The sequence below is a fragment of the Condylura cristata genome, unplaced genomic scaffold (genome assembly GCF_000260355.1).
Source record: "Condylura cristata isolate star-nosed mole 26May11 unplaced genomic scaffold, ConCri1.0 scaffold00009, whole genome shotgun sequence".
NCBI classification, from domain to species: Eukaryota; Metazoa; Chordata; class Mammalia; order Eulipotyphla; family Talpidae; genus Condylura; species Condylura cristata.
This window is the reverse complement of record NW_004567110.1, coordinates 62849503-62877128: the sequence shown is the minus strand read 5'-3', so window position 1 is coordinate 62877128 and position 27626 is coordinate 62849503. Positions and strand designations below refer to the sequence as shown.

Below are 27626 nucleotides of genomic sequence, written 5' to 3'. Positions count from 1 at the left end.
ATAATTTTTCCTGTTATGGATAACAAAGTTTCATGACAATTTTATTAACACAAAATACTATTAAAATTTAATCATAATGGTGATGTCCTGAAGGCATACTATGACTCCAGCAAATTATTTGAAGAACTGTGATTAAATACTGTGCTCAATTTAATTAAATGACCCTACTTACAGAATCAAGACAAAGCAGGACACTTGCAATGGACTGGAGGAAACTTGGCATCTGGTAAATATTGTCCTCAGCTGTGTCTGTTTGGGTGAGGTACAGCTGCTTGCAGCGCTGAATGAGCTCTACATACATCAGGTCAACATCTTTTGCATTTATAACCTTGCAAGGCTTTTAGAAGATAAAACAATAGTCTTGATCAATCTTATAATTGTAAAATAATGGTGTTTAACATGTTGTGCTAAACCATGTGTTTATGTTCCTAGATACTGATAAGTTTTTTTTTTTTTTAAAGATTTATTTATTTGTGCATACAGAACTGGGGTACAGGCCAGAGGCTCAGGGGCGGTGAGAGGCTTCACCAGAGACAGAGTGGGGAACAGAACAGGCAGATCAATGAAGTACACTCCTGAGGGGAGCAGCGGGCGGGTCAGGAGAGGTCTGCCACGCCATGTGGTCTCCTCCGGGGCAGGCGGGAATCGAACTCATGCGGAAGCGGCTTTAGATTCTCAGTGCTGTGCTTTAACCCGCTGCGCCACCAGGGAGGGCCCTGATAAGCTTTTTAATGGAAAAGAAATAGATATAAAATACAGTATATCTATTTTTGAGACTTTCAAAGACAATCTATAATTACATTACAAATATTTACTCATACACAAAATTTATCAACTGTCAAGTATATTCAAGCACCATTTAAGATAGCTGGTAGCAAAGTCAAGGAGACAGTCCCAGCCCGCACAGGTTAAGTTGCCAGGAGGATGAGACTAAGAACTAAATTCAATGTTGGAATGTTTTACGGTATTGAAACAAAAACAGAAACACAGACCAGTGGAAGAGCAAGCCAGATGCAAATCCACACCATATGGACAGTTTAACTTTGATAACTGCATTACAACCATTAATAGAAGAAAGAGAATCCTCGTAGACAAATGGTGTTGGGAAACTTGGACAAGCAACATGAAGAAACATGTGGCTTAGCTCCATCATTAACGCCATACACAAAAATTATTTCAAGTTAAGCATTAATGTAAAAGACATAGACCTGAAATGACAAAATACATGAGAGAAAATATAGGTGACCCACTTCTGGACGTCAACCACATCTCCAACGGCAAAAGAAACAAAAGCAAAAATAAAGAAAAGGGACTGTATCAACTAAAAAAGAAAACCAACTTAGAAGAAACCATCATCAAAACAAAAAAGCAACCTACAGAAAAGGAAAAGTTATTTACACATCACACATCTGACAAAGGGCTAATTTCTAAAATATATGAAAAACTCTTACATAACTAAACAACAAAAGACAACATCCCAATCAAAAAATGGACAAAAAAGACATTTCTCCAAAGACAAACCAGATGACCTAAAGGCATGTGAAAAAAATGTTCAACATAATTTATTATGATGAAAATGCAAACCAAAACTACCAGCTCACTTGTGAGAATGGACCATATCCAAAACAAAACAAACAAAAAAAAAACCAGAAGAACAAATGTTGGAGAGGATACAGAGGAAAAGGAACATGTATCCATTGTTAATGGGAATGTAATTTTGTGAAGTTTTTTTGGAAATATGGAGAATCCTCAAAAAACAAAAATGAAAATACTGATGATACCACTGCTAGGTGTTTACACAAAGAATATGAAGACATTTCACATTCCTATGTTCATAATAGCCAAGATATTGATCCACATTGAATGTCCATCAACAGATGACTATATAAACACACTGGAGGGCCCTCCCTGCTAGTGCAGTGGGTTAAAGCATAGCACTAAGAAGCTAAAGCCACTTCAACATGAGTTCGATTCCCAACACGGAGGTGATCTACATGGTGATCTACATGGAACAGAAGACCTCTCCTGACCCGCCCGCTGCTCCCCTCAGCAGTGTACTTTGACAGTCGGCCTGTTCTGCTCCCCACTCTGTCTCTGGTGAATCCTCTCACTGTTCCTGCACCTCTGGCCTATACCCCAGTTCTGTATGCATAAATAAATAAATCTTTAAAAAAAACACTGGAATATGGGCCCTCCCTGGTGGCTCAGTGAGTAAAGCACAGCACTAAGAAGCTAAAGCCACTTCAGCATGAATTCGATTCCAACCACAAAGGTGATCCACATGGCGTGGCAGACCTCATCTAGCCTATCCACTGCTCCCCTTAGTACTGTACTTCCTCAGTTGGCCTTTCTGCTCCCCATTCTTTGTCTGGTGAACCCTCTCACCACCCCTGCACCTCTGGCCTGTACCCCAGTTCTGTACGCATAAATAAATAAATCTTTAAAAAAAAAAACTGGAATATAAACTCAATGTAATATTATTCACCTAATTAAGAAGAGGAGATATTGCCTCTTGGGGCAAAATGGGTGGATCTTAATATGTTTATTCTAAGTTAAATAAGTCAAAAAATGAAACACAGTTATTACATGGTCTCACTCATTTGCGGAGTGGTATAAATAACCAAAGAAGACAAACTGGCAAAAACAAGAATAATTCTTAGACACTATGAATAATATATTGGTAACCAGAAGGAATTGGGAGAAAGAAGAAAAGGAAAAGAAGGTGACAGAGTTGTGGATCTTTGGTGGAGGGTAACGGAGGTTGTCTCATAGGGAGGTATGAAGTTATGCTATCAAAATTATAGTTATCTAAATCAGTGACAAATCAATAAAACTCAAAAAAAAGTTGGAATTCTCTACCACACTATGCTGTACACTTCACCCCAAGTCACCTTCACAGTGCTCTTACCTAGCTTCAGATTTATTTTAGAATCAAGATCCATTCCAGGGTTCTTTAGCACTTAACTTGTTTACCTTTTTAAAGACTTCCCTCTTCCCTGTCTACCAAGCTCTAGCTATGCTGTGAACATATCCACCTACAATGAACAAAATGAAGTTCTTAGATCTTAGCAAATGAAAATGAAAAATTGATGCTCTTTTTACCACTGTGACCTTACCCATACACCATTTCTTCTACCACAGACAAATGGAGGTAAGAGTTTAAAAAAATAATAATAAAAAGATGGGCCCTCCCTGGTGGCACAGCGGGTTAAAGCACAGTACGACAAGCTGGCTGCAGCCGCTTCGGTAAGAGTTCGATCCCCAGCTCTGGAGATGATCCACATGGTGAGACAGACCTCTCCTGACCCGTCCACTGCTCCTTCAACAGTGTACTTGGTTAATCTGCCAGTTCTGTTCCCCACTGTGTCTCTGGTGAATCCTTTCACCTACCCTGCACCTCTGATCTGTACCCCAGTTCTGTACGCATAAATAAATAAATCTTTAAAAAAATAAAATAAAGGGATGCAGGAATCATTTGGCAGCAAATTAATGAGTATTAGGGAAGTAATGAGTAGTAAAGGAAGGGATGGGAATAGGGGTTCTTATTCTTGACAAAGGGAACAGACATTGAAAGACAGGTTTGTAAAAAAAATAACAAGTAATTTTTCTGTGAAGCAAAAGATTTGCTATTGCTAAGAGAGAAATAATGATAGTCATTCTTAATATTCTCATAAGTACTTCTCTTTCTAAAACTTTCAGTAACATCAAGAACAAGTTTCACTTCAAAATTAAGGGACTGTTAATGCTGAAAAACACATAGTATTTCTAGCCATCAAACTTCAATTTACATCTCAGTTCTAACAATTATTATCATTGTGTATCATTCATTAATCTGGGTTTCAATTCCCTTATCTGTGAAGTGCAAGTTATGAGGACTTGATCTAATACATGCATAACAGATCAGGTGCTGAAAAGAGTAATAAAACAAATGTCAACAATACTGTCGTGTGATTATGCTATTCAAAATGCAATAAACTATATTGCTCTAAGCATTCAAATTAAAGTAAAAAGTAAATTACTGAGCCATACTTCTGCAAAGAGTCCATATCCACGAATAGCAATAGATAAATCCTTGCTGTTTGAATCCATGTTCCTGATGATTGTATAAAATTGCTCCATAAAATACTGCAGCTTCTTCTTATGTGTTTCTGCATCTTTTGCAACCATAAAAGAAACCTGCAATTGCATATTTACTTTTCAGAAATACTGAATAACAAAACAAAGGAATCTACACAAATATAAAACTGAACAACTGTTCAATTATATATTGTTAATATGCTACATAGTTTAATACAATTGCTTCCATTTGCTTGATCTCATTAAGTTCAGAAAAATTACACTATTAAGTAAGGCTATATGTATGAGATGTATTTTTCCCTATTCCCTGCATTAGCTAATATAGCTGTCCAAAAAGCTTTTCAAATTTTGGCACACACTGTGTCCAAGACAACAATGGACAGACTCTAGACAAATGATCAAAGCCAGAAAAAACTCACCAACCTAACAACACTAGCTCTGATTGCACACAAAGCCCCAACTTGGCTCCTTCTAGCCCCAACTCTGCTCCCATTTTTGAAGATATGGAATATTACAAATACTCATTTCCTTTTTCACATATACATCAGATATATGTGACTAAGTATAATGATGTTTATTCACTTCTTGGTTACAGGTCAGTTTCTCATTTCTCATGTATATAATACTCTAGTTTTTTATTGCATTACTTTCAATAACCATCATTTTAATGCATTTTTAATCCAATTACTTCCTATATATGGTAGCAAAATCCCAGAAATAACTGCCCAAAAACAGAGCATAGGTTAAAGCATTTTGAATCATTAATATTGTGACAAATACTATGTTGCCACTGAAAATGAATCCTGTAGGGGGTGCTCTCCAGTAGCGCAAAGGTTAAAGACCATGCTATCAAGCTGTCTCCAGAGTTCAATCCCCAGCTAGCCAGGGAGCTAACCCACAAGGTGCAGCAGATCTCTTTTGTCTCACCCGCTGGTATTTCAGTACATGGTATTTCAGTACATCTGCCTGCTCTGCTCCCACTCTGTCTTTGGTGAATCTTCTCACCCCCATCCTAAACCTTTGGCCTATACCCTAATTCCTGTATGCATAAATAAATAAATATTTTTTAAAAACTGATCATATAAGGGTCTCCCTGGTGGCGCAGAAGATAAAGACTCAGGGTTATCAAGCTATCATCAATATGAGTTCTATCCCCAGCCAGGGAGCTGACCCACATGGCACAATAGACCTTTGCTGTTTTGCCCACTGCTCCCCTGGGCCTTGGATTTCAGTAGATCTGCCTATTCTGTTTCCCATTCTGGTGAATGCTCTTAACTGCCATACCTCTGGCCTACACCCCAGTTCTTAGATGCATAAATGAATCTTTTCAAAAAAATTTTTTATTAATCTTTTTTAAAAAATTAATCTTTTTAGGGCCCTCCCTGGTGGTGCAACAGGATAGGATGCAGCACTGCAAGCTGGCCACAGCCGCTTCAGTGTGGGTTCTATCCCCGGCCCCGGAGGTGATCCACATGGCGTAACGGACCTCTCCTGGCCCACCCGCTACTCTTCTCAGCAGTGTATTTCAGTGATCTGCCTATTCTGCTCCCCACTGTCTCTGGTGAAGCCTCTCACCGTCCCTGAGCCTATGACTTGTACCCAGTTCTATATGAATAATCTTTTTTAAAAAAATAACCTTTTTTTAAATTAATTAAAAATTAAAAATTAATCTTTTTTTTATTTTAATTCTTTGTTAATTTTTTACAAAAACATATATATAATTATGTTATGAGGAAAATATATCCAGCCAAGGTGAAGTCTTTGGCTACAATTAGATAGCACTCCTTCCACTCCTTCATGTCAAGGTCTCTCCTTCTCTTTCCCAATTCTTCCCCTCTGGGAAAAAACAAAAAGGGGAGAAGAGGAAGGAAAGGATAGAAAAAGGAGCGAGGAGAAAAATCTAAAACATCATCACCAAAATGGTAAAGTTTTTCTTAGTGGTAAGATTTAAAAAAACCTTAACAGTCATCTCTGTACATGTCTATATTTTTTTAATCAACTGCATCAAACTTGCAGTGTATTAAGAAAAATGTAAAATATCTTTCCTATGGTAGTAAAGTTTAAATTTTAAAACTCATATCCAATTGGAAAACATGTAAAAAGCTGGAGGATATCACTATCTAAATATAAGATTTAATGTAAAGCTACAGTCAGTGAGCTATACTGATAAAAGGACATGTATGGAACAAAACAGTGATCACAAGTAACATGCACATATACATGATCAACTGACTTCTGAAAAAGGTACCAGTGTAAGTCAACAAAAAAATTAGGGGCTTAGGGGAAGATAACTTCAAGTGCTACTTTACACCATACATAAAAACTAATTCATTAAAAATGGATTGTAGACCTAAGTATAAATGCTAAAACTAAAAAAACTTCTTGAATAAAACAGAAGAAAATCTCTGCAATTATGAGACAGGCAGAGATTTCCTGAGATAGAAATCTGTCTCAAAAAGCCCATGAAAAAGAAGCAAACCAGACTTTGTCACTTTAAAATTTAAGTTTTTGAATGGGTTTGGAAGTGCACTGGACTATGGTTATGGCACACAGGTGATTTGGTGATGGGAAGCCCACAGGGATTACAATTGAGATGGAAAAAGGCACAAAAAGATACATAATAAACTATTAAAAAAAAAAAAAAGAACTGTCACCCAAATTATGTAGACAACTCTACAACTCATTTATACAAGGGAGATCTTTTCTGATGAAGATTTCACAAAGTAAGATATAAGGCTGATATAATGATTGAGGAAAAAAGATTATCATTAAAAGTCACCATGGAAATTCCAATTAAACCCAAAGTAAGATAAACTATGCACCCATTAAAAGGCCTAAATTAAAAACAACAGCAATACCAGGTATTGATGAGAATATAGGGTTACTGAAACTCTGGTGACCTGCATGAGAATGTGAATTGGTGCAAGCAGGTTAGAAAAAAGCTTAGTAGCTTCTTATAAAGTTTAATAAATAAGTACTATGTGATGCAGCAATTCCACTTAGATGTTTTTTTCTCAAGAGAAATGAAAACGTATGCCCACAAAAATACCTGGTCACACAAAAGTCATTAAATCAGATGGAGAAAAAAACAATGTATGATTTCATTCATAGGTAGCAAAAAAAGAAACAAATGAGTAAATTTAAAACAAAAACAAACTTTAGACCAAATGAGTGATTCTCAGAGGGAAAGGAGAAGAGGGTAAAGGAGGAGAGAGACTGGGTAAAAGGGGCCAATTCTACAGTGAAGAATAGAACTGAACTCTTAGCAGTGACCTTAATGTAATATAGACAGATGCTAATTTATAATGATGTACAGCTGAAACTTACATATTGCATTGCATAGTTCAGCAAAAAAAAAAAAAAATTAATAAAACACTTGCTCACAAATATTTGGTTCTTAGTTATTTTGTTTATAGTTTTTTTTTTTAAGATTTTATTTATTTATGCAAACAGAAATGGGATACAGGCCAGAGGTACAGGGGCAGGGAGAGCATTCACCAGAAACAGTGTGGAGCAGAACAGGCAGATCTACAAAATACACTACTTTGAGGGGAGCAGCAGGAGAGACAGGAGAGGTCTGCTACACCATGTAAGTCACCTGCAGCAGGATGGGAACCGAACTCGCAATGGAGTGGCCATGACTTGGCTTCGCAGTGCAGTGCTCCAACCAGCTGCGCCACCACAAACAGGGAGGGCGCATTACCTATTTTGTTTAAAATAGCTCAAACGGCCCACCCTGGTAGCCCAATGGATAAAGCCACTTCAGCACGGGTTTGATCATGGCCTGGGAGGAGACCACATGGCGAGGCAGATCTTGCCTAACCAGCCACTGCTCCCTCAGAAGTGTGTTTCAGTACATCTGCCTGTTCTGCTCCCCACTGTCTCTGTCGAATCCTCTCATCTCCTGCACCTCTGGCCTGTACCTGTTTCTGTATGTATAAATAAACAATTTTTTTAAAAAAAGAATGTGCCTGACTCTCCATAGGCACATGATAAGTGTTACCTCTTAAAAAACAAAAGCTGGGTGTAATTTTCTGAAGTGATGGAAATGGAAATGTTTTTGTATGTTGACGGTGGTTCCATCACCACCTATGCTTTCTATGAGACATGCCCCATTCTTGGCTCTGAAACCGCAATTAGAACTGCTATTTTCTAAGCATTCTTTCAACCCTGCTACCACCAGTGTGATCAAGCTCTTTTCTTTAATTAAAGAAAGTAACAGGTTAATTTGTACTTACTTCTCAAATGTGCTTTCACATTTTGTGCAGAAAAAACACGTTTAAAAGTTAAATTTGCCGTACCTGTTTCAGAAAAGATTCCAGGGCTGAAAGTGCAGTTCTTTTCAATTCCATGTTTGTATGGCTACACCATTTTGACATTACTTCAAATAAAGAAACGTAGTGGTCCAGGAGACAGGTGCTAAATTGAGATGCATGCAGGGTAAGTAAGCGTAAGCCAGCTGCAAATGCAAAAACAACCGTGTTTAATTTAAATTAGCACAGCAAAAAGTGGAAAAAAGAACTGATAAAGCTTTAGTGTCATTACAGCTAACAACAAAGGCTTTAATGTCATCATTGACCACCTGAATCAACAGCACTGAAACAATCCTTGAGCAAAGTATCAACAACAATGGCCCATGATTTGGCCAATAACTCCTAAAAAAAGTTCAGAAGAAGGATCAGGTTTATTTAAAGTCAGAATCAATCTGGATCCCATGAAAAATGCTTTAATTTTTTAAAATCATGTAATCTAAGTGTGACCACCTCAACTGGAGTTTCTGCACTAAAACGTCTTCAAAAGCCTCCCTGTTAATAATTAAGTATGAAACATCACATATGTTATATTTACTTTATAGTTTAAGAAAAAGTTTACTCAAGACATTAAATAAAGATTCTCACCTAAGGGTACTGCATATCTCTTCAGATCAATCTACAGGGGAAAAAAATTATCATCAATATGTGACAATCATTAAGCTTAAATAAAAAACAATTATAATAGTAATAATTCTACCTGAGGACGAATTGCCTTTAATGCAAAATCAAAAATCTCCCTTGACATCTGGGCATCTGGGAAAAAGAAAAAGAAGCCTCTGCTCTAAATCATAATATAACCTAAATCATAAATCATTAACATTTAACAAACTTCACAGCAAACTTCACAACTAATATCTCCATTTTAGACACTGTGACATCTAAATTAACCCCAATAGTCTCTTGGGAATGTAGAAGTAATAGCTCCCAAGACCTGTTTGAACTAGAGAGTTGCAAATTATTACTATTGCACAGTTATCGGTTTGTTTTTTTTTAAAGATTGATTAATTTATACATCAAGTTAAAGAGCTTCAAATTAATTTATACAGCAAAAGAGACATTACAAAAGACAGACATCCCACTGATTGGGAAAAATTTTCTCACACAAAACTAGCGATAAAGGATTGATCACAAAGATATATATAGAACTGATGAAACTCAACAAAAATAAACAACCCCATCAAAAAATGGGCAGAAGAGTTACAAAAACACTTCTCCAAAGAGGAAATGCAGATGGTCAACAAGCAGATGAAAAAATGTTCAACATCACTTATAGTAAGGGAGATGCAAATTAAAACCACAATGAGATACCACCTCACACCACTGAGAATGGCACATCTTCAAACAACTAACAACAACAAATGTTGGTGAGGATGTAGAGAAAAGGGAACTCTCCTGCACTGCTGGTGGGAATGCAAACTCGTACAACCACTATGGAAAACTGTGTGGAGGTTCCTCAAACTGCTAAAAATGGAGCTTCCCTACGACCCAGCAATCCCACTCCTAGGTATCTATCCAAAAGATACAAAAACACTGATTCAAAAAGATACCTGTACCCCCATGTTTACTGCTGCTTTATTCACAATTGGAAAGACATGGAAACAGCCCAAATGCCCAAAAGTGGATGACTGGATTAAAAAGATGTGATACATATACACCATGGAATATTACTCAGCACCTTTTACAGCAACATGGATGGAGCTGGAGAAGATCATGCTTAGTGAAATAAGCCAGAAAGAAAAGGAAAAATACCGGATGGTTTCACTCATAGCAGGAGTATAACAGGCCAGGCAAGAAAATAATATAATGAACAGTTATATACCAGACATTTTATGGGGATAGAGTGGGGAATAGGATCAAAAACAGTGGGGGGAGGGAAATGCACTGGACTATTGTGATGGCACAGGAGTGATTTGGTGATGGGAAGCCCACGGGGATTACAACTGAGATGAAAAAATGCATAAAATGATGTAAAAATAAACTATTATATTATTAATAAAGATGTATTTATTTATGCATACAGAACCAGGGTACAGGCCAGAGGTGCAGGGGTGTTGACAGAGACAGATTGGGGAGCAGAACAGGCTAGCTGACGAAGTACACTGCTGTGGGGAGCAGTGGTCGGGTCTGCCACGCCATGTGGGTCACCTCCAGGGCAGGGGATTGAACTAATGCTGAAGTGGCTCTCGCTTCTTAGTGCTGTATTTTAACCTGCTGTGTCACCAGGGAGAGCCCTGCCATGATTCTTACAGTAAAGTTGGAAGACACTCTAAAATAACAAAGACATGGGTTTAAATTCTAATGGATCACTTATAACATCTGTTAGATAATCTCTCTGAGCCCCATTTATGATTTGTAAAAAGACACAGTTTATACCTTTTTTAGGGTTGTTTGGAGGATTATGTAACTCAATACAAGCCAAATACATTATAGTTTTTCTAAATCTTCCAGGCATTCATCAAACCAAATTATTATGAGACCAAATTATTATGAGATCTACAAATGTGAATTATGACCCTCAACCTGAAGTATTAAATTAACAGATTTACTTAATAAGTAAACTTAATACTTCAGAGTAAAGATAAAAAGGTACACAACTATATAAAGTGAGTCTCTTATCCTGGTTTGCTTGAAGTCATAATTATTCATAGTGCATTCAAGTGGAGAGCAGAACAGGCCAATTGATGAAGTAAACTGCTGAGGGGAGCAGCGGATGAGTCAGAAGAGGTCTGCCACACCATGTGGGTCACCTCCCTGGCCAAGGATGTAATTCGTGCTGAAGTGGCTTTAGCTTTGTAGCACTACGCTTTAACCCACTACATCACCAGGGAGGGCCCCTGTAGTGCTATCTTTCACCAGATTATTCACTGTAGGTGTATAGAAATCATGCTGAATATATTTATTCACAGAATTCTCTGCCCTGGTAACAATGACTTGCAAACATGACAGAAGCAAGAGAAGGAATTAGAAGCTGCTTAAGTTGAGAGGAACATTAAAATAACAAGACAAGCTATTCAAATTACACAAAAGGAGAGATTTCTGGCTGTGATTACTGAAGGCAGCTCCTGTACTCAAGGCAGCACTTGAACTGTACCTGAAGTGGTAGAGTATAAAAGTGTGCAGACACAATGGCACCAGGCACTTGTCACAGCAGCTGGTCTAAAACAAATGCACTCAATACATTAGCAAGGCCTAGGGATGAAAGGTCCTGAGTTCAGAAGTATGAATGGATACCATCCTGGCCTTTATGAATTTTGCCTCCCATTTTGGCCCTCTTAAATCAATTTGCCTATTCTTGCTTTCTCTTAAGTAGACTATAAATTATTTGAACTTTTTCTCTTTTTTAAAAAATTTATATTTATTTATTTATGCATATAAGAACTGGGGTGCAGGCCAGAGATTCAGGGGTGAGAATATTTGCCAGAGAAAGAGTAGAGGAGCAGAACAGGCTAGAGATTGAACTTGTGTTGCAGTGGTTAGCGATAGCTTGATATTGCTGAGACTTAAACACCTGAGCCACCAGGGGGCCCTATCTGTGCTTCTTTAGCTGGCTTTTCTCATTTAGCATGATGTGTGTAAGATTCATCCACGTGGTAGCATGTAACAGTATTCCCCTTCCTTTACTAAAGCTTTTGAATAAGATCCCACATTTTTTTACATATATATATACATACATATATACACATTTATATATATATACACACACACATATGTATGTGTATATACATATATATATAACTCAATAATATATATATTACATATATTTATACACATATAAAACATTTTGTTCACTCATTCAACTGCTGATGGACACCTGGGTAATTTCTACCTTTTAGCTATTGTGAAATATGCCTAAGATCACATGGATACAACTCTTGTGCATTTTAAATCCTCTCTAGAGATCTTTTCTGCAAATGATCTTTTCTTCCCTTCCATTCACTTTGTCTTCACCCAAAAAACCCTTAAATTACTCTGTCTGCTTCCTCTCAGATAGCAGATTGGAGCTGCCTGGTTGTGCCAGATCCACTCTGCACTAGTCTTTCTGCAGTCAGACTCCCCCAGAGCCAGGCTGTGCCACATTCCTACACCAGACCCTACTTGCATTCTAGTCCTAGTCACTCGTACTCATACTCAAAATTTTGCCTATTATCTACAGACGAAAGACTTTGAAGTTTTTTTTTTTTTTTTTAAACTTAACTTTCTTACATCATTGTTTATTTTTACACAATATTTGACTTCTTCGCTCAGGTTTAGTTCCCATAAATCTTCTATCACCACACCCCCTGTGAACCATCACCATAGTTCCTTTTGTTCTTCCCTCCTCTCTTTTGACCCACCTCTCCCTCTTGCTCTTCTCTGCTGTTCAAATACGTATCTTTAAGGTCTATTTGCTCCTGCAAGATGCAGTTTTACTATGCACCTACATATTTGATACTTGAAGCATGATGTTCCATAGTATATCCAGTTAAACATGTCAAAAACAAAAATCCAGATTTCTGTCTGAAACCCATCCTCTACCCACCAACCCAACTTAATGATGAGTGTCAGACTGTGGTTGCTCACTGTCAGATCAAGAACTAAGTTTCTCAATCCTTCAGGAAAACATCTCATATCCTATAGCAGTCAAATGAATCTTTCCAAAACATCAACTGGCTCAATCCCTTTATTATTGAAAAATCATGGCTCTCCATTCCACTTGGTTATAACATGGACAAAACCTGAAGACATTATGCTAAGTGAAATAAACCAGTCACAAAAATTTTATATACTTTTGAGCTTGTGTGTTTATGTAGCATTCTTAAAATGACAAAACTAAGAGTTGGAGAGAGATCAATAGTGGTTGCAAGAGGGAAGGGGAGAAAAAGAGGTGATTGTGGCTATAAAAAGGTAGCAGGATATAACCCTGTGTTAATAGAATATTCAGTATCCTGACTGGTGATGTACAGACAAATTTGCACAGGTGATAGAACTGCACAGAACTAAATACACACATACAAACATGAATCTGAAATAGGTCATTATTCTACTATACTTACAAAAGATACGCTCAATGGGGGTAACTAGGTGAAGACCACATAGTCAATACAATGTTTGACAACTGCACATATGCCCACAACTGATTTTAAAGTTCAAAAAAATAAAGTTTATTTCAGATTTATGTTTTTGAATAAAGAAAATGAAAATTAAAAAAAAAAGGAAAATCAAGTAAGGTCAAACAATACCTTCTTCCATGGTTTTTGTGAAATTACACATAAGTGAAGACAATCCCTTCAGACAGCCTGCAACAACGAGTAGTTTGGGCTCTCTTACTGTTGACGTCATCTAAAAGGCAAGTTTTAAGAAGGTATCAATAAAAGAGAAAAATACAATTAAATGCTTGGAAACAGGGTATCATAAAACATGTCATACCTGGGTCTTAAGTTCACCCAGAAAAGCCCGGAACAGATTTTCTGAATTATTTATCATCTCACTCGGATGAACTTCACCTAACACTCCTAGGAGTTCATATATTTTTTCTAAAACTGAAAAATAAATTTTAGACAAATGAAGGCCTCAAGTAACATTCATTTAAATAAATTAAATAAATAAGGAAAAAAATGAGACTTTAGTTCAAAAGTAATTTCATAATTAAAATACACCAGTTATCTAGTTTTAGCTACTGAAATCTTTTAAATTTTATGCAAATCTATTATTATAAACTAAACTACATTTGGCATATACTATGAGTTTTCTGTTTATAAATATCACTTTGTGGCCCTCCCTGGTGGCGCAGCGGGTTAAAGCACAGCACTGAGAGACTAAAGCCACTTCCGCATGAGTTCGATCCCCGCCTGCCCTAGAGGTGAGCACATGGCGTGGCAGACCTCTCCTGGCCCGCCCGCTGATCCCTTCAGCAGTGTACTTCATCGATCTGCCTGTTCTGCTCCCTGCTCTGTCTCTGGTGAATCCTCTCACCCTCCGCATCTCTGGCCTGTACCCCAGTTCTGTATGAATAAATAAATCTTAAAAAAAAAAAAATATCACTTTGTAAAGATTAAGATTTTTAGAAGCAGAAGTCTTCACATTATTTTCCATTTTGGCTTTGGCTTGTTCGGCAAAACATTGATCCATAAGACATACAAATATACCTTAGTAGGAAAAAACCTAAGTTTTACGCTAATAATTTTTAGTGTTACTTTGCTATAACATTTTAAAATAATATGTAGGTGCATCTTACCTGTATCTGGTATTTTTGTTTTCGATGCAAGTTCTCCATAGAATTTGCTGAATAATTCTCCAATTCTAAACTGATCCATGAGTCTAGAACTCCTCAAAGTTTGAAGTAACTAAAAGTATACAAATTAGCATTGTTTAAGAAGGAAAATAGTGAAAGGTTTGTATACAGTAAAGTTGCAGAATCATGTGTAAATCTAAGGGATTTATGCCTAGGCTCTCAGAATTCTTACCAGATTATCTGAGGGACAGAGGATGGGTAGTGAAAAAAGGGGGATTACAAGAGGAAAGAGTGTAGGCTGAATGTTACCTTCCCAAGTAACTAATAATATGACCAGAATCACTCTATGTCACTCAAGACAAGGACTAACAGGACCCAAAGCAATAGTAAGAAATGCAGGTAAAAGGAAAATATCTAATGCCATGACAGTGAATTCTGACAGTTTTTAATAGCCTTAAGTTTTAGAATAATGTGAGCAGCAAATTTTTAGTTATTTTTCTCCTTCATGCTCATAACCCCAAATTCTTCCTTTGTAACCCTGAAGGGTCTGAGAGAATAATAACCAGGTACTGGGTGATGGCTAGAAAATATATAGCTTATTCATAACCTCAATGTAATTCAGGTCTTCTAACATCTCTCACCCAAATCATGTCCCCCCCCCAAAAAAAAACTGTTAAATTTTTAAAGTTATCTATGTTTAATATAAAATATAAGGACTTACAAATACAAACTTACCTTAATAAGGAGCTCTAGAGCTGGAATTTTACATTTAGCAGCTTTCTCTTTTGTGTAAACACTGGTACAGGTATTCTAAGATTTAAAAGAAGACATACCCAAATATTACTAAGCTATAAAGAACAAAGACTCAACAACAGCTAAAATAATTTTCTCTCCCTCAGATAATCTGGTAGTTAATACAAGAGCAATACTGATATATGAGATAACAATTTAGTTATTGAATATACCAACATACGATGCACTATTTAGTTGCTAAAAGTACAATATTTGATTGTACAAATGTATAGATTTTTAATTACTGAAAACACTGAAACAATGTTAAGTATAATCATATCAATAAAAACTATCAAAGAACAAAATAAATGAAACTAGGTCACTAAAGAAATGAAGGGAAAATGGCTGACTCAATGGCTAACAAGTACTGTTTCTTACCATTGTAATGAGACAAGCAGAAGCTTAGGAGGAGGCAACTTGGCTCCAAGATAAGAATGGGTTTCTTAACTCATTTGTAAGCTTATGTTTAGAATACCTACCCCACCAACTTTCACTAAAAATTAAGACAAAAAAATGAAATAAGACAAGGGGCCTCCCTGATGGTACAGGTGTTAAAACTCTCAGCACTATCAAGCAATCGTCAGCTACTGCACTGCTACATGAGTTTGATTCCCAGCCAAAGAGCTAACCCACATAGTACTACAAACCTCTTCTGTCTCAATCCCTGCTCCTCTCAGCACTGTGTTTCAGTAGATCCACCTGTTCTGCTCCCCACTCTGTCTCTGGTGAATCCTATTACCCCCTCCCCCACACCTCTGATCTAAACCACAGCTCTTGTATGCATTAATAAATAAAAATAAATCTTAAAAGGAATTTAATAAGACAAGCAAAACAGTTATTAAGGAATTCTGCAAACCATAACACACTCTATAAATGTTACATTTAAACGTTAAAATCCAGGACCCTCCCTGATGGTGCAATGGGTTAAAGCACAGCACTATGAAGGTGATCTGCAGGCACTGCAGCATGAGTTAAGATCCTAGACTGGGGGGTGACCCACATGCAGTGGCAGACCTCTCCTGTCCTGCTCACTGTTCCCCTAAGCAGTGTGTTTCAGTACATCTGCCTGTTCTGCTCCCCACTCTGTCTCTGGCCTCTACCCACTGCATCTCTGGCCTGTACCCAAGTTCTTGCATGCATAAATAAATCTTTGAAATATAAACATTAAAAGCCCAATCAAGAAAGAAGAGAAAATAAAAACCTATTTTTAAGTAAGACTGTGATCATTAAAAATATTTCCTATAAAAAATACCAGATGGTTTCTCTCATAGCAGGAATATAATGGAACAGGCGAGAAAATAATGATAATGATGAACAGCTATATACCAGAGACATTTTGTGGGGGTGGAATGGGATCAAAACAGTGGGGGGAGGGGAGAAATGCACTGGACTATGGTGATGGCACATGGGTGATTTGGTGATGGGAAACCTGCGGGGATTACAATTGAGATGAAAAAAAAAATGTACAAAATGATGTAAAAATAAACTATTATAAAATTTAAAAATATATATGTATATTTCCTATATTAGGAATGGGTGCAATGGGTTAGGATGCAGCACTACAAGCTAACTACAGCCACCTCAGTCCAAGTTTGATCCCCGGCCCCAAAGGTGATCCACATGGTGTGGCAGACCTCTCCTGACCTGCCTGCTGCTCCCCTCAGCAGTGTACTTTGTCCATCTGCCTGTTCTGCTCCCCTCTCTGTCTTTGGTGAATCCTCTTATCACCCCTATAGCTCTGACTTATACCCCAGTTCTGTATGCATAAATAAATAAATCTTTAAAAAAAAAAAGTGTTTAAAAAAACCATCTGTGAAATGACAGGGGTACTATATTAAAAAAATAATTTCCTATATTAGGGATAATTACAACTTACAAAAGATTAAATACAGCCTTCATTGAAACCTTAGTATTGAAAAACTGTAATAAAAGCAAATTTAGGGCCAACAAAACAAATTACCTTGAGATGTAACACTTGTTGAAAGTATAAATAAGTCTGAGAAAGAACAGCTTAATTTATGGTTACTAGTTCCAGAGTGTATTTGAAGAAACCTAGGGAATGCAGGTTGGACAAAAAAGGGAGGCCCAAAGAGAGGATACTTTTCAGACTTCGGTAAAAGAGAAAATGTGAATCTTAACCAGTAGGATAATTCTTTAAAATTGCTTAAAGAGGGGCCCTTCCTGGTGGCACAGCAAGTTAAAGCACCACACTAAGAAGCTAAAAGCCACTTCTGCATGAGTTCGATTCCCGGCTGCCCCAGAGGTGACCACATGGCATGACAGACCTCTCCTGACCCGCCCACTGTTCCCCTCAGCAGTGTACTTCATCGATCTGCCTGTTCTGCTCCCCACTCTGTCTCTGGTGAAGCCTCTCGCCACCCCTGGGCCTCTGGACTGTACCCCAGTTCTGTATGCACAAATAAATCTTCAAAAAAAAAAATTGCTTAAAGTGAGTTGAAATCTCTCCACAATTCAAAAAATCCAATTTATTATGACATTTTATAAAATTTTAAGTGCAAAATGTTATAAAAATAAGTTTTGGACATGGGCTTATTAAATCTAAAAAAAGTCCACTTTTAACACAATCAAGAACGTAAATAAACTTTCCAACAAGAAAGAAATAAATAAACCAAACCCCCAAGTTTAACTTATATCATGGGTATTAAAAATGGATGTTGCTATTTAGTGAAATAAGGTTTATCCTCCTTACCTTAATATCAAGAGAATAAGGCGTGATCTTCTGGCCAATTTTTTCTAAGAAAATACATAAAAATTTTAGGACTTCTTCTCTACAATCACGAAACTATAATAAAAAAAAGGCACAATACAGTAAATATGTGTAAGAGTAAAAGTCACTCCAACATTAAGCAATATACATGAAAATTTTCAACTTACTTCATCAATGCTAAGTGACTTCTGAACAAATACAAGCAAACCAATATCCTTGGAAAAAATTAAGGAAGTCTGTAATGCTAGATCAAAAAAAAAAAAAAAACAGTTAAGAGTCTCAGTCTCAAGTACCTTCCTAGTGGCACAGGGGTTCTTATCACCTGGCTATCATCGCCAGGGCCTGAGTTCAATGCCCCTGAGTTCTATAACCACCCCCCTCCCCCACCAGGGAGCCAATGCAGCAGACCTCTCCTATCTTGCCTGCTGTTCCCCTTAACAGTGTATTTCAGTAAGTCCACTGCTCCATTCTCTACTCTGGTGAATCCTCAATCTCCCCCCCCCCCCCATACTTCTGGCCTATATCCCAGTTCCTTTACGCATAAATAAATCTTTTTAAAATTTTTTAAAGAGAGTCCCCAAAGAAGCACTCCATCATAAACTGATACTAAAGGGTTTGTATGTTTATCAACTCAGCCTTGTAAGTGGTAAAACATGAAAATAAGGCTGCTATTAAAACAAAACTAAATGGCCAAATACTTCAGGACTTCAGAAGACACTTGCTAGAATCCATAAAATGGTCAAGAAACCCCCAGAGGCACAAAGGCAGTCACTCACCCTAACCTTGCTCTCCTAAGCCCAAGGAGAGCAAGAACAGAAGTGACTGAGAAACCCCTGCCAGAACAGATAAATTAACGTCCCAGGAGCACCTGTTCAGTTAACCCCAGAAAGGGATGGAGTGAGAAGCTCCTGCACCCCATTTAAGGCAGGAGTCACAGGCTTTCCTTGCAGTTGTTCTCTAGATTCTGCAAGCCTAGACCTCTTCCCAGGTATACATTTATTTTGTCTCTGATAAACTCTGCTTTGCATCAACACAGCCTTAAATTCTTTCATGGCCAGTCAAAGATTGAGGAGCTCCAAAACCCAGAACATCAAAGCAGGAAATTCTATGATACTCCACAAACAGCAGTACACAGGAGGTCCCACAAATACCAGCAACCTAAATACTATCAAAACTGAGACTATGCTACTTTATGCAAATAACATTAAGGAAATTTATCTACTGACTTTAAAATGGGAGATTATTCTGAATTCTCAGATAGGACCAATGTAATCACAAGACCCTTAAAAATGGAAGAGGGAGGGGTCTCCAATTTGGCCCAGGGGTTTAAGTCTCAGCACTGCCCTTATGACAGCACTCTGCAGCCACCAGTTTGATCCCAGCCAGGAAGCTGGGCACAGCAGACCTCTCCTGTTTTGCCCACTGTCTCTAGTGAATCCTATTACACCCCCCCCCACACACACACCTCTGATGTAAACGACAGCTCTTGTATGCATTAATAAATAAAAATAAATCTTAAAAGGAATTTAGTAAGACAAGCAAAACAGTTAGCCATGTATTTCAGTAGATCTACTTCTTCTGCTTTCACTCTGTCCCTGGTGAATCCTCCCTCTACAACCTGAGCATGAGAGTTTTCAAGCGTGAGTTTTCAAGTACCACAGTACTTGACCATACTGTGGTAGAAGTGATTTCTAACAACCTGAATGACAAAGGAAATCAATTCTTGAATCTTCAGAAAGGAGTGGCTTGTGTGGATACTTTGGTTTTATTATAGCTTTCTGGGATCCATGTTGGGGCTTCTGACACAGAATGGTAAGATTAACCTGGTTGTTGTTTTTTTAATTCCCATTTGCTAAAAGTAACAGAAAACCAACACACAAATGAAAAGACACAGATTATATATTGAGGATAAACTTGGAACTGCCTCGCAATCAAAAAACAAAAGGAATTCAAACCTAGAAACTGTCACTATGAAACAATTACATAATGCTGTTAGTTTATTTACCCATTAACACATCCTAGACAATTTATAGATACTAAATAGCACCTTGTTTAAGTTATTGTTTACATTATTTCTCCTTCCTATTCAGCACTGACTTCTGAGGAAGAAAATTTCCCCTATCTTTCAATTAGGAGAACGGATACAACATGGGAGTCTGTGTATTTGATTTTAAAAAGAAATACAGTAAAAGTTTTCACGCACTTTTAGCACAAAGGGATAAAAAACTCTGAACCAGGCACTGCTAAAAACTGAAAAGAATTTTCATGAATTTTTTTAAGTTTTATTTCTGCAATGATGTTCAAAGTAGGAATACCACATATATAAGTGTTAAAAAGGTACTAATGGGTGTAGCTGACATTAAGGTAAAAGAAACACTTTCCTGTTTTCTCTCCCTGCTTTAGATAGCAATGGTTGCCAACCTTCGGGCACCAAGTTTGACTGTAATACACCTTTCCTTCACTGTTTAACAAAAAGCAGTGTGACAAATCACTTTTCACACACGTCCACAGAAATACCGCCGTTCTCAGAATCAAAAGGTTGGGTTTCAAAAAACCATTCGCGTAACTCAGCCGGAGACTGCCCGCCCGGTTCCCCGCGGCTAGGAAATTGGCGGCGTGCGCGCGCGCCGGAGCACCATCCGCGGCGTGGCCCCGCCAGAAAGGTACCCACCCAGCGCCGCGTGGCCGGCGCACAGCACACACTCCTGCCCCAGGCCACGGATCAACTGACAGCTGGCCGTCGCGGCGCTGCAGCGGTCTGCTGCAGATAAGGAAGTTTGTAGCTGCAGCAAGGAACCCCGAACACCAGAGTCGGAGGAGGCCATGACGCCTAGGTCCAGCGGAGCGCTTGCGCACAAGCTGGCCCGCCCGCAAATTTCCGCAGGGCGCGGAGGCGGGGCTTGCAGGAGCGTGGGAGCGGAGCTCCTAGGGGTGGGGCTCGCAACGCGGAAGGCGGGGCTCCTTAGGGGCGGGACTCACAGGAGCGGGGGCGGGGCTCGAGGGGGCGGGAACTTTATTTCAGCCCCAAGCGGGAGGGCCCTTCCAGTAGGGTAACAGCCCATTTGGACGTAAGTGATCATAGTTTAACAGCAATATTATGAACGTGTTGAATACAATTCATTTATCATGCCTGTCTCGAAAGCTAAGGAGAAATAAGTCAATGCTTCGACCTCTAAAAAGATGGGAAGGACGGGCCCTCCCTGGTGGCGCAGCGGGTTAAAGCACAGTACTGAGAATCTGAAGCCGCTTCCGCATGAGTTCGATTCCCGCCTGCCGCCTGCCCCGGAGGAGACCACATGGCGAGCCAGACCTCTCCTGACCCGTCCGCTGCTTCCCTCAGCAGTGTACTTCGTCGATCTGCCTGTTCTGCTCCCCACTCTGTCTCTGGTGAAGCCTCTCACCGCCCCTGAGCCTCTGGCCTGTACCCCAGTTCTGCATGCACAAATAAATAAATAAATCTAAAAAAAAAAAAAGATGGGAAGGAGAATGTGGGGACAGAAGTGGACGAAATACTAGATTTGGTGAATGATCCACACGTGTTTCTCTAGCTAGAGTGAAATGTACTTGGAGTATTTTTGAAATGAAGCTGTCTAAGGTATAAAGCTTTACTTCCTCCTTGGCTAACACTACAGTGAAAATCAACCGCTAGCTGAACTTGGTCAGACCGGACGCCCCAGGTTTCCCGCAAAAAATCGCGATGACGGCTGCACCAACCTACACAGAAGGGTGACCAAGGGCGTCTTGGCCTCCCGAAGAAGCTTGCATGCGGCTCAGTACCCCCTGTGGATGCGGACTGGCATCTCCCAGAGGCGGAGCAAGCAGGGAAACTGCCGCGATTGGTAGGACGCCGCTGACGTTGGTGCCGCCGGCGCGAAAACTCCGCAGACTCCGGCATCTAGTTGCACTAGCTGGAAGCTGCCTGGTGTCTCGCGGGTGTTTAAGCAGTTGCCTCATCCAGGTAGTGGAAGCTGGGGAAGAGGGATGGGATGGTGCGGGCGGGAACGGGAGTGGGACTCGCGCGACGCGAGCATATTTTCCTGGTCGCAGGTACTCGAAAGACCATGGCATCGCCGGCGTCCACCCCGAGCCGCCGTAGCAGCCGGCGCGGACGGGCCTCTTCGGCGCAGTCGCGTGAGTGCCCGCCCATCACCCTCTGGGTTCCGCCCGGCTTTGGCTTTTTCCCGCCACTGTGGTGAGCGCTTGGCCTGCCCCTGGGCCTCTTCTTTCTTGCTCACGTGTAGACACCCTCAGGGTGAAGTAAGAAATGTGCGCACTGCGATCCTTCGTGTATGCTCTGCAGGTGCTACTGTTCAGACACTTGACTTTGGGGCGTACAGCACCCATTGACTGTACTGACCACCTCCATTGGCCTGATTTCTTTTATTTTTTTTAAGATTTAGTTATTTATGCATACAGAACTGGGGTAGAGGCCAGAGGTGAGAGGATTCACCAGAGACAGAGTGGGGAGTAGAACAGGCAGATGTACTGAAATACACTGCTGAGAAGAGCAGCTGGCGAGAGAAGGGAGGACTGTCATATCATGTGGGTCACCTCCCTGGCAGTGGATCAAACTCAAGCTGCAGTTGCTGTAGATAGATTCCTAGTGCTGTGCTTTAACCCATTGTGCCACCAGGGAGGGCCCTGGCCTGTTTTCTTTGGTTTCCATTTGTTCAGTAAAGAATTCATCCCTACAGACAAAACAAGGTAAACCAAATATGACAGTTGACTGCCATCTTTTCTGTTTTGTATATCACAAGTTCGAAGTGATGATGCCAGGTCATCTCCATCTCAGAGGAGAAGAGGCGAGGATTCAACTTCAACAGGAGAGTTGCAGCCAATGCCTACCTCACCTGGAGTTGACCTACAGAGTCCTGCAGCACAAGATACATTATTCTCCAGCCCTCCTCAAATGCATTCTTCAAGTGCGTTTCTGTAGATCTAAGTTATCCTGTAAATGATGCTTAAGCTGGTCAGACTTGCTGGTTTGTTCACAGTAGTTGAAGTAACTGCATTAGATATGTTCACCACAAGACGCTAGTACATGTTTAGGGCTTAGAGAGCAGAGAAAAAAACTTTTGGTGGTTTCTGTTATGGAATATTTGATAGTCCTTACCATCTTAACCACCACAAGTGCATTTTATTAGTGTGTTTAGATGACTTAGATCTACCAGTAACATACTGTGGTTTGGGGGGTTGATGTGCTACCAGAATTTCATTGTAAATTTTCAAAATTTGTTTACAGCCATTCCTCTTGACTTTGATGTTAGTTCACCATTGACTTATGGTACACCGAGCTCTAGAGTAGAGGGAACTCCAAGGAGTGGTGTTAGGGGCACACCAGTGAGACAGAGGCCTGACCTGGGCTCTGCACGAAAGGGCCTGCAAGTGGACTTGCAGTCCGATGGGGTGAGTACCCTATACAGTCTTTAATAGCATCATTTTGGGGTTGTAAAATGGAATATTCCTTGCTAACTTGGTTTTGTTGCTTTTTGCTGTGTAGCCAGCAACAGAAGAAATAGTGGCAAGTGACCAGTCTCTAGGCCAAAAACTTGTGATTTGGGGGACAGATGTAAACGTGGCAACATGCAAAGAAAGTTTTCAGGTGAGCCACATATGTTGGAATTCAATGCTGGAAGTGTTTATTTATTTTTAGTATTTATGCATAGAAGAATTGGGGTGTAGGCCAGAGGTACAGTGGAAAAGAGTACTCACCAGAGTCAGGGAGCTAAATAGGCAGATGTACTGAAATACACTGCTAAGGGGAGCGGCGGGCAAGACGAGAAGTCTGCTGCACCATATGTGGGTTACCTCCCTGGACTGGACCCCAGTGATAGTGCCATAGCACTGTGACATGGCCCCTAGGCCACCAACAAAGTTCTAGTTTCTTTTTCTAAATACACTGAACTTAGTATTTTTTTCTCTACATCAAGAGATTTCTTCAGCATTTTATTGACCCTCTGGCTAAAGAAGAAGAAAATTTTGCCATAGACATTACAGAACCTGTGTACATGCAACGACTTGCAGAGGTAAAATCATATGTTCTTAAAATTTCAAGTGATGTTTTTTGTTTCATTAGCAGAATATAACATCTCTTTAAATCTTACAGATTAACGTTATTGGGGAGCCATTTTTAAATGTAAATTGTGACCACATAAAATCATTTGACAAAAACCTATACAGACAGCTCATCTGCTACCCACAGGTAAGAATTTTGCTTTGACCATGATGAATCACAGTAAACATCTGGAAAATAACAATTTCCTTATCTATAAAGAGACTATCCAAAGTGTAAAGCTTCTTAAGAAAACCACTTTTCAACTCCATTAAGATGAACACTAACATTTCTGAAAGTAGAATGTATGTTGTCAATGGTGTGTTATAATTTAATTGGTATTGGTATAGCATGTAAGATAATAGTGAATGTTATCATTGATAGCTTCTTAGATTTGATGAAGTAAATTACCTTAGGAAATATTTTAGAAATGTACTTCACACTTCTAACTCAATAGACTAGTTTAACTACATTACCTTTTTTCTTAGGACTCAGGTCGTCTTCAGGACATATCAGCTGTATTCTAACTATAGGTCTCAGAGGCATGCAGGATTGTTTTTAAATCTTGATTTTGTGGCCTAATAACTATATAACTTTGCTCATGTTCTTTGCCTGTCCAGAAGTTGTCTTCTTATCTGCAAATTGAGGAGCAAATGCTAAATAACGAAAAAAAAAATATGTAATCATGATTTAGTCTTTTGATCGTATTAAAATATGTACAAAAGTAAAACATGAAAAAAATGTTACTAATTAAAAGAAAAATAGATGCCAGTTTATCACAAAGCACTTTTACATCTTATATATATTCACTTTTAACCCAGATAAAAATATGCATCTCATCTAGTGAGATAAGGAGTGCCTAGGTTTTAAAGGCACATGTATAGTTATTTAGGATAATGCTTTTGAATTATGCCATCTGGTTTTCTTTGTTTTGTTAATGTAAAATGCTTTATTTCCTGTATTTAACTCTGAGATACAAGCACAGCTTGGCATCCTTACATTCATTTAACAGGAGGTTATCCCAACTTTCGACATGGCTGTGAATGAGATCTTCTTTGACCGTTACCCTGACTCAATCTTAGAACATCAGATTCAAATAAGACCATTCAACGCCTTAAAAACTAAGAATATGAGGAGTTTGAATCCAGAAGGTAATCTTTTAGTTATGGGAAATTACTTACCATAAAAATAAGGAAAATTTTTTTTCATAGAAGAACTGTAAAAGAATCATTAGTGATATTGATGGATTATAAACTGGCCAAATAGCAGTGTCAGTGATCCTATGTGCTATGGACCCAGCTTTTCAAAAGTTTTAAGTTAACTGATTATTTATATGGAAGATGTTCTAACTATTGGCAGTTCTCTATCTTAAGATGAACTTATCAAAAATAACAGATTTTTTTTATTTATTAAGTTGGCATTTTCTCAAAATCCTTATAAAGAGTAAATACAAAATATAATTCCTAGAACCTTAAAAAAGAATCCTAGATGGAAAGTAAATTACTGGAACAACAACAACAAAAAAAAAAATGCTGGGTGTCAGGAAGAAAGCAGAGCACTAGGCCTGAGTGGGAACAGTTCATGCTAAAGAGAACTTTACATTACTGAAAATGTTTGTAAAGCAGATGAAGGAATCTAGGTAGCCTCAGGGAGTTTGAGAGGCGATGTTTGCATGGGAGCTGAAGAGTCTAGGTACTCAAGAGCTTTGAATTCCAACTTCTACTACGCAAATCAGTAGAGAGCCACCAACAGTTTTTTAGGAGAAAGATTTTGCCACTCTCCAGAAGCTCACACTGGTTAAGTGTGTAAGCTATTTTGAAGTTCATTATGATGATCTCAACCATAGCTCAGATGTGAGACAGCAGGGTCCTAGATTAGACAGTGACCCCAGGAATAACTATACAGAACAAACATATTTGCTGTGTATAAAGATTAACATACAAAACCATTGAACATTTTTTTAAGATTTATTTATTTATGCATACAAAAACTAGAGTACAGGCCAGAGGTGCTTGGGGTGAGAGGCTTCACCAGAGACAGAGTGGGGAGTAGAGCAGGCAGATCCACTGAAATATTCTGCTGAGGGGAGCAGCGGGTAAAACAGGAAAGATCTGCCACGCCATGTGGGTTACCTCCTTGACTAGGGATTGAACTCTTGACACAGTGGCTGCTAATAGTGCTGCACTTTAACCCTTGTATCAGCTAATAGTGCTGCACTTTAACCCTTGTATCACCACGCAGCGCCCAAACTACTGAACATTTATAAATGCCCCTATAGATTAACCTACAGAAGACATTTCAGTTTTAAAAAAAAAAAAAGTAAGTCGATAAACTTGATAAAATGTTTATTTATTAAAGAAGTGTAATTTTTATGTTCTTCAATTTGTTTCTGACATCTCTGTGGTTGGGTATTGTAGTAGGGAAACTGAGGGAGGCACAGAGCAATTTGAGTAAGCATATTACATTTAAGTGTTCAGAAACAAAAGCAGTGTTACATGATATTACAGGGCAATATCAGATATAACACATTTATAGAAGTCAGGGGAGGTAGATGGGCAAGGGTTTAGTGGTGGGACCTTGAAGAAGGGCCAAAGTTACATCAGCCTTCAGTGAAGGCAGACTGACCACAGAAGGCCATTCAAGACCTGAGTGTACCCATAATATCCATGGTACCTGTTTGTATAGCCACCCCTGGGTATTTCTACATGTATTTCTACAAGTTTCTGTTGGCTTTGACAACAGAACTGTGCCTGTCCTGGTAGAAGCCTAACTCAAGGAAAAGACCCATCTGATTGGTTTGTGGGCTGTCGCTAATGGATATGCCTACTCTCTTCCTTCATACAGATATCGACCAACTCATCACCATTAGTGGCATGGTGATACGGACATCCCAGTTGATTCCAGAGATGCAGGAAGCTTTCTTCCAGTGCCAAGTTTGTGCCCACACAGTCCGTGTGGAGATTGACCGTGGGCGCATTGCTGAGCCCTGTGTGTGTGAGCGCTGTCATACCACCCACAGCATGGCCCTGATCCATAACCGCTCTGTGTTTTCTGACAAGCAGATGGTATGTGGCCTTCCATTCCTTGGATGACCTCCCTTTTGGCATGTCTTGCCTTTATGCAGCCCCTATCTAGATCCTCAAGAAAAGACAAATTTAACTTGTCCGTTCATGAGGCCCTAAAACCTTGTTTTCCTAAATGACTTTCAGCTACCTCATAATGTGAAAGGGAATGCATTCTTCCACTATTAAAATGTGAAGTTTTAATGTCATTTATAAGTGAGTAGATCAGATTAAACCATTCCACTGTAATAAGTCAAACTTAACATGAGGTACATCTGTGAAAAATATTTATGACTATAAAATTACTTATGTTAATCCCATTCCCCACTCCACCCCCACAAAATGTCTCTGTTATATGGTTGTTCATTATTTTTGTTATTTTCTTGCCTGG

The 27626-nt window shown here is 39.1% G+C and overlaps 2 protein-coding genes across 2 annotated transcripts in view; one reads left to right on the top strand and one right to left on the bottom strand.

Annotated features, from left to right (window-relative positions):
• Positions 1-20946, bottom strand: part of PRKDC (protein kinase, DNA-activated, catalytic polypeptide) — a 212101-nt gene extending 191155 nt beyond the window's left edge. Inside the window, exons 1-12 of the mRNA XM_004680043.2 lie at positions 20793-20946; positions 18289-18365; positions 18104-18196; positions 15337-15411; positions 14605-14713; positions 13797-13909; positions 13610-13709; positions 9088-9143; positions 8976-9006; positions 8379-8536; positions 4030-4176; positions 173-337 (exon numbers count right to left, since the gene is read on the bottom strand). Coding sequence (XP_004680100.1) covers positions 173-337; positions 4030-4176; positions 8379-8536; positions 8976-9006; positions 9088-9143; positions 13610-13709; positions 13797-13909; positions 14605-14713; positions 15337-15411; positions 18104-18196; positions 18289-18365; positions 20793-20946 — 1278 coding nt within the window. The remainder of the gene's footprint in view (positions 1-172; positions 338-4029; positions 4177-8378; positions 8537-8975; positions 9007-9087; positions 9144-13609; positions 13710-13796; positions 13910-14604; positions 14714-15336; positions 15412-18103; positions 18197-18288; positions 18366-20792) is intronic.
• Positions 20947-22015: 1069 nt separating this feature from the next.
• Positions 22016-27626, top strand: part of MCM4 (minichromosome maintenance complex component 4) — a 20610-nt gene continuing 14999 nt past the window's right edge. The window contains exons 1-9 of the mRNA XM_004679892.2: positions 22016-22079; positions 22169-22252; positions 22879-23043; positions 23364-23527; positions 23622-23723; positions 24052-24147; positions 24228-24323; positions 25186-25324; positions 27018-27238. Coding sequence (XP_004679949.1) covers positions 22183-22252; positions 22879-23043; positions 23364-23527; positions 23622-23723; positions 24052-24147; positions 24228-24323; positions 25186-25324; positions 27018-27238 — 1053 coding nt within the window. The 5' untranslated portion in view covers positions 22016-22079; positions 22169-22182. The remainder of the gene's footprint in view (positions 22080-22168; positions 22253-22878; positions 23044-23363; positions 23528-23621; positions 23724-24051; positions 24148-24227; positions 24324-25185; positions 25325-27017; positions 27239-27626) is intronic.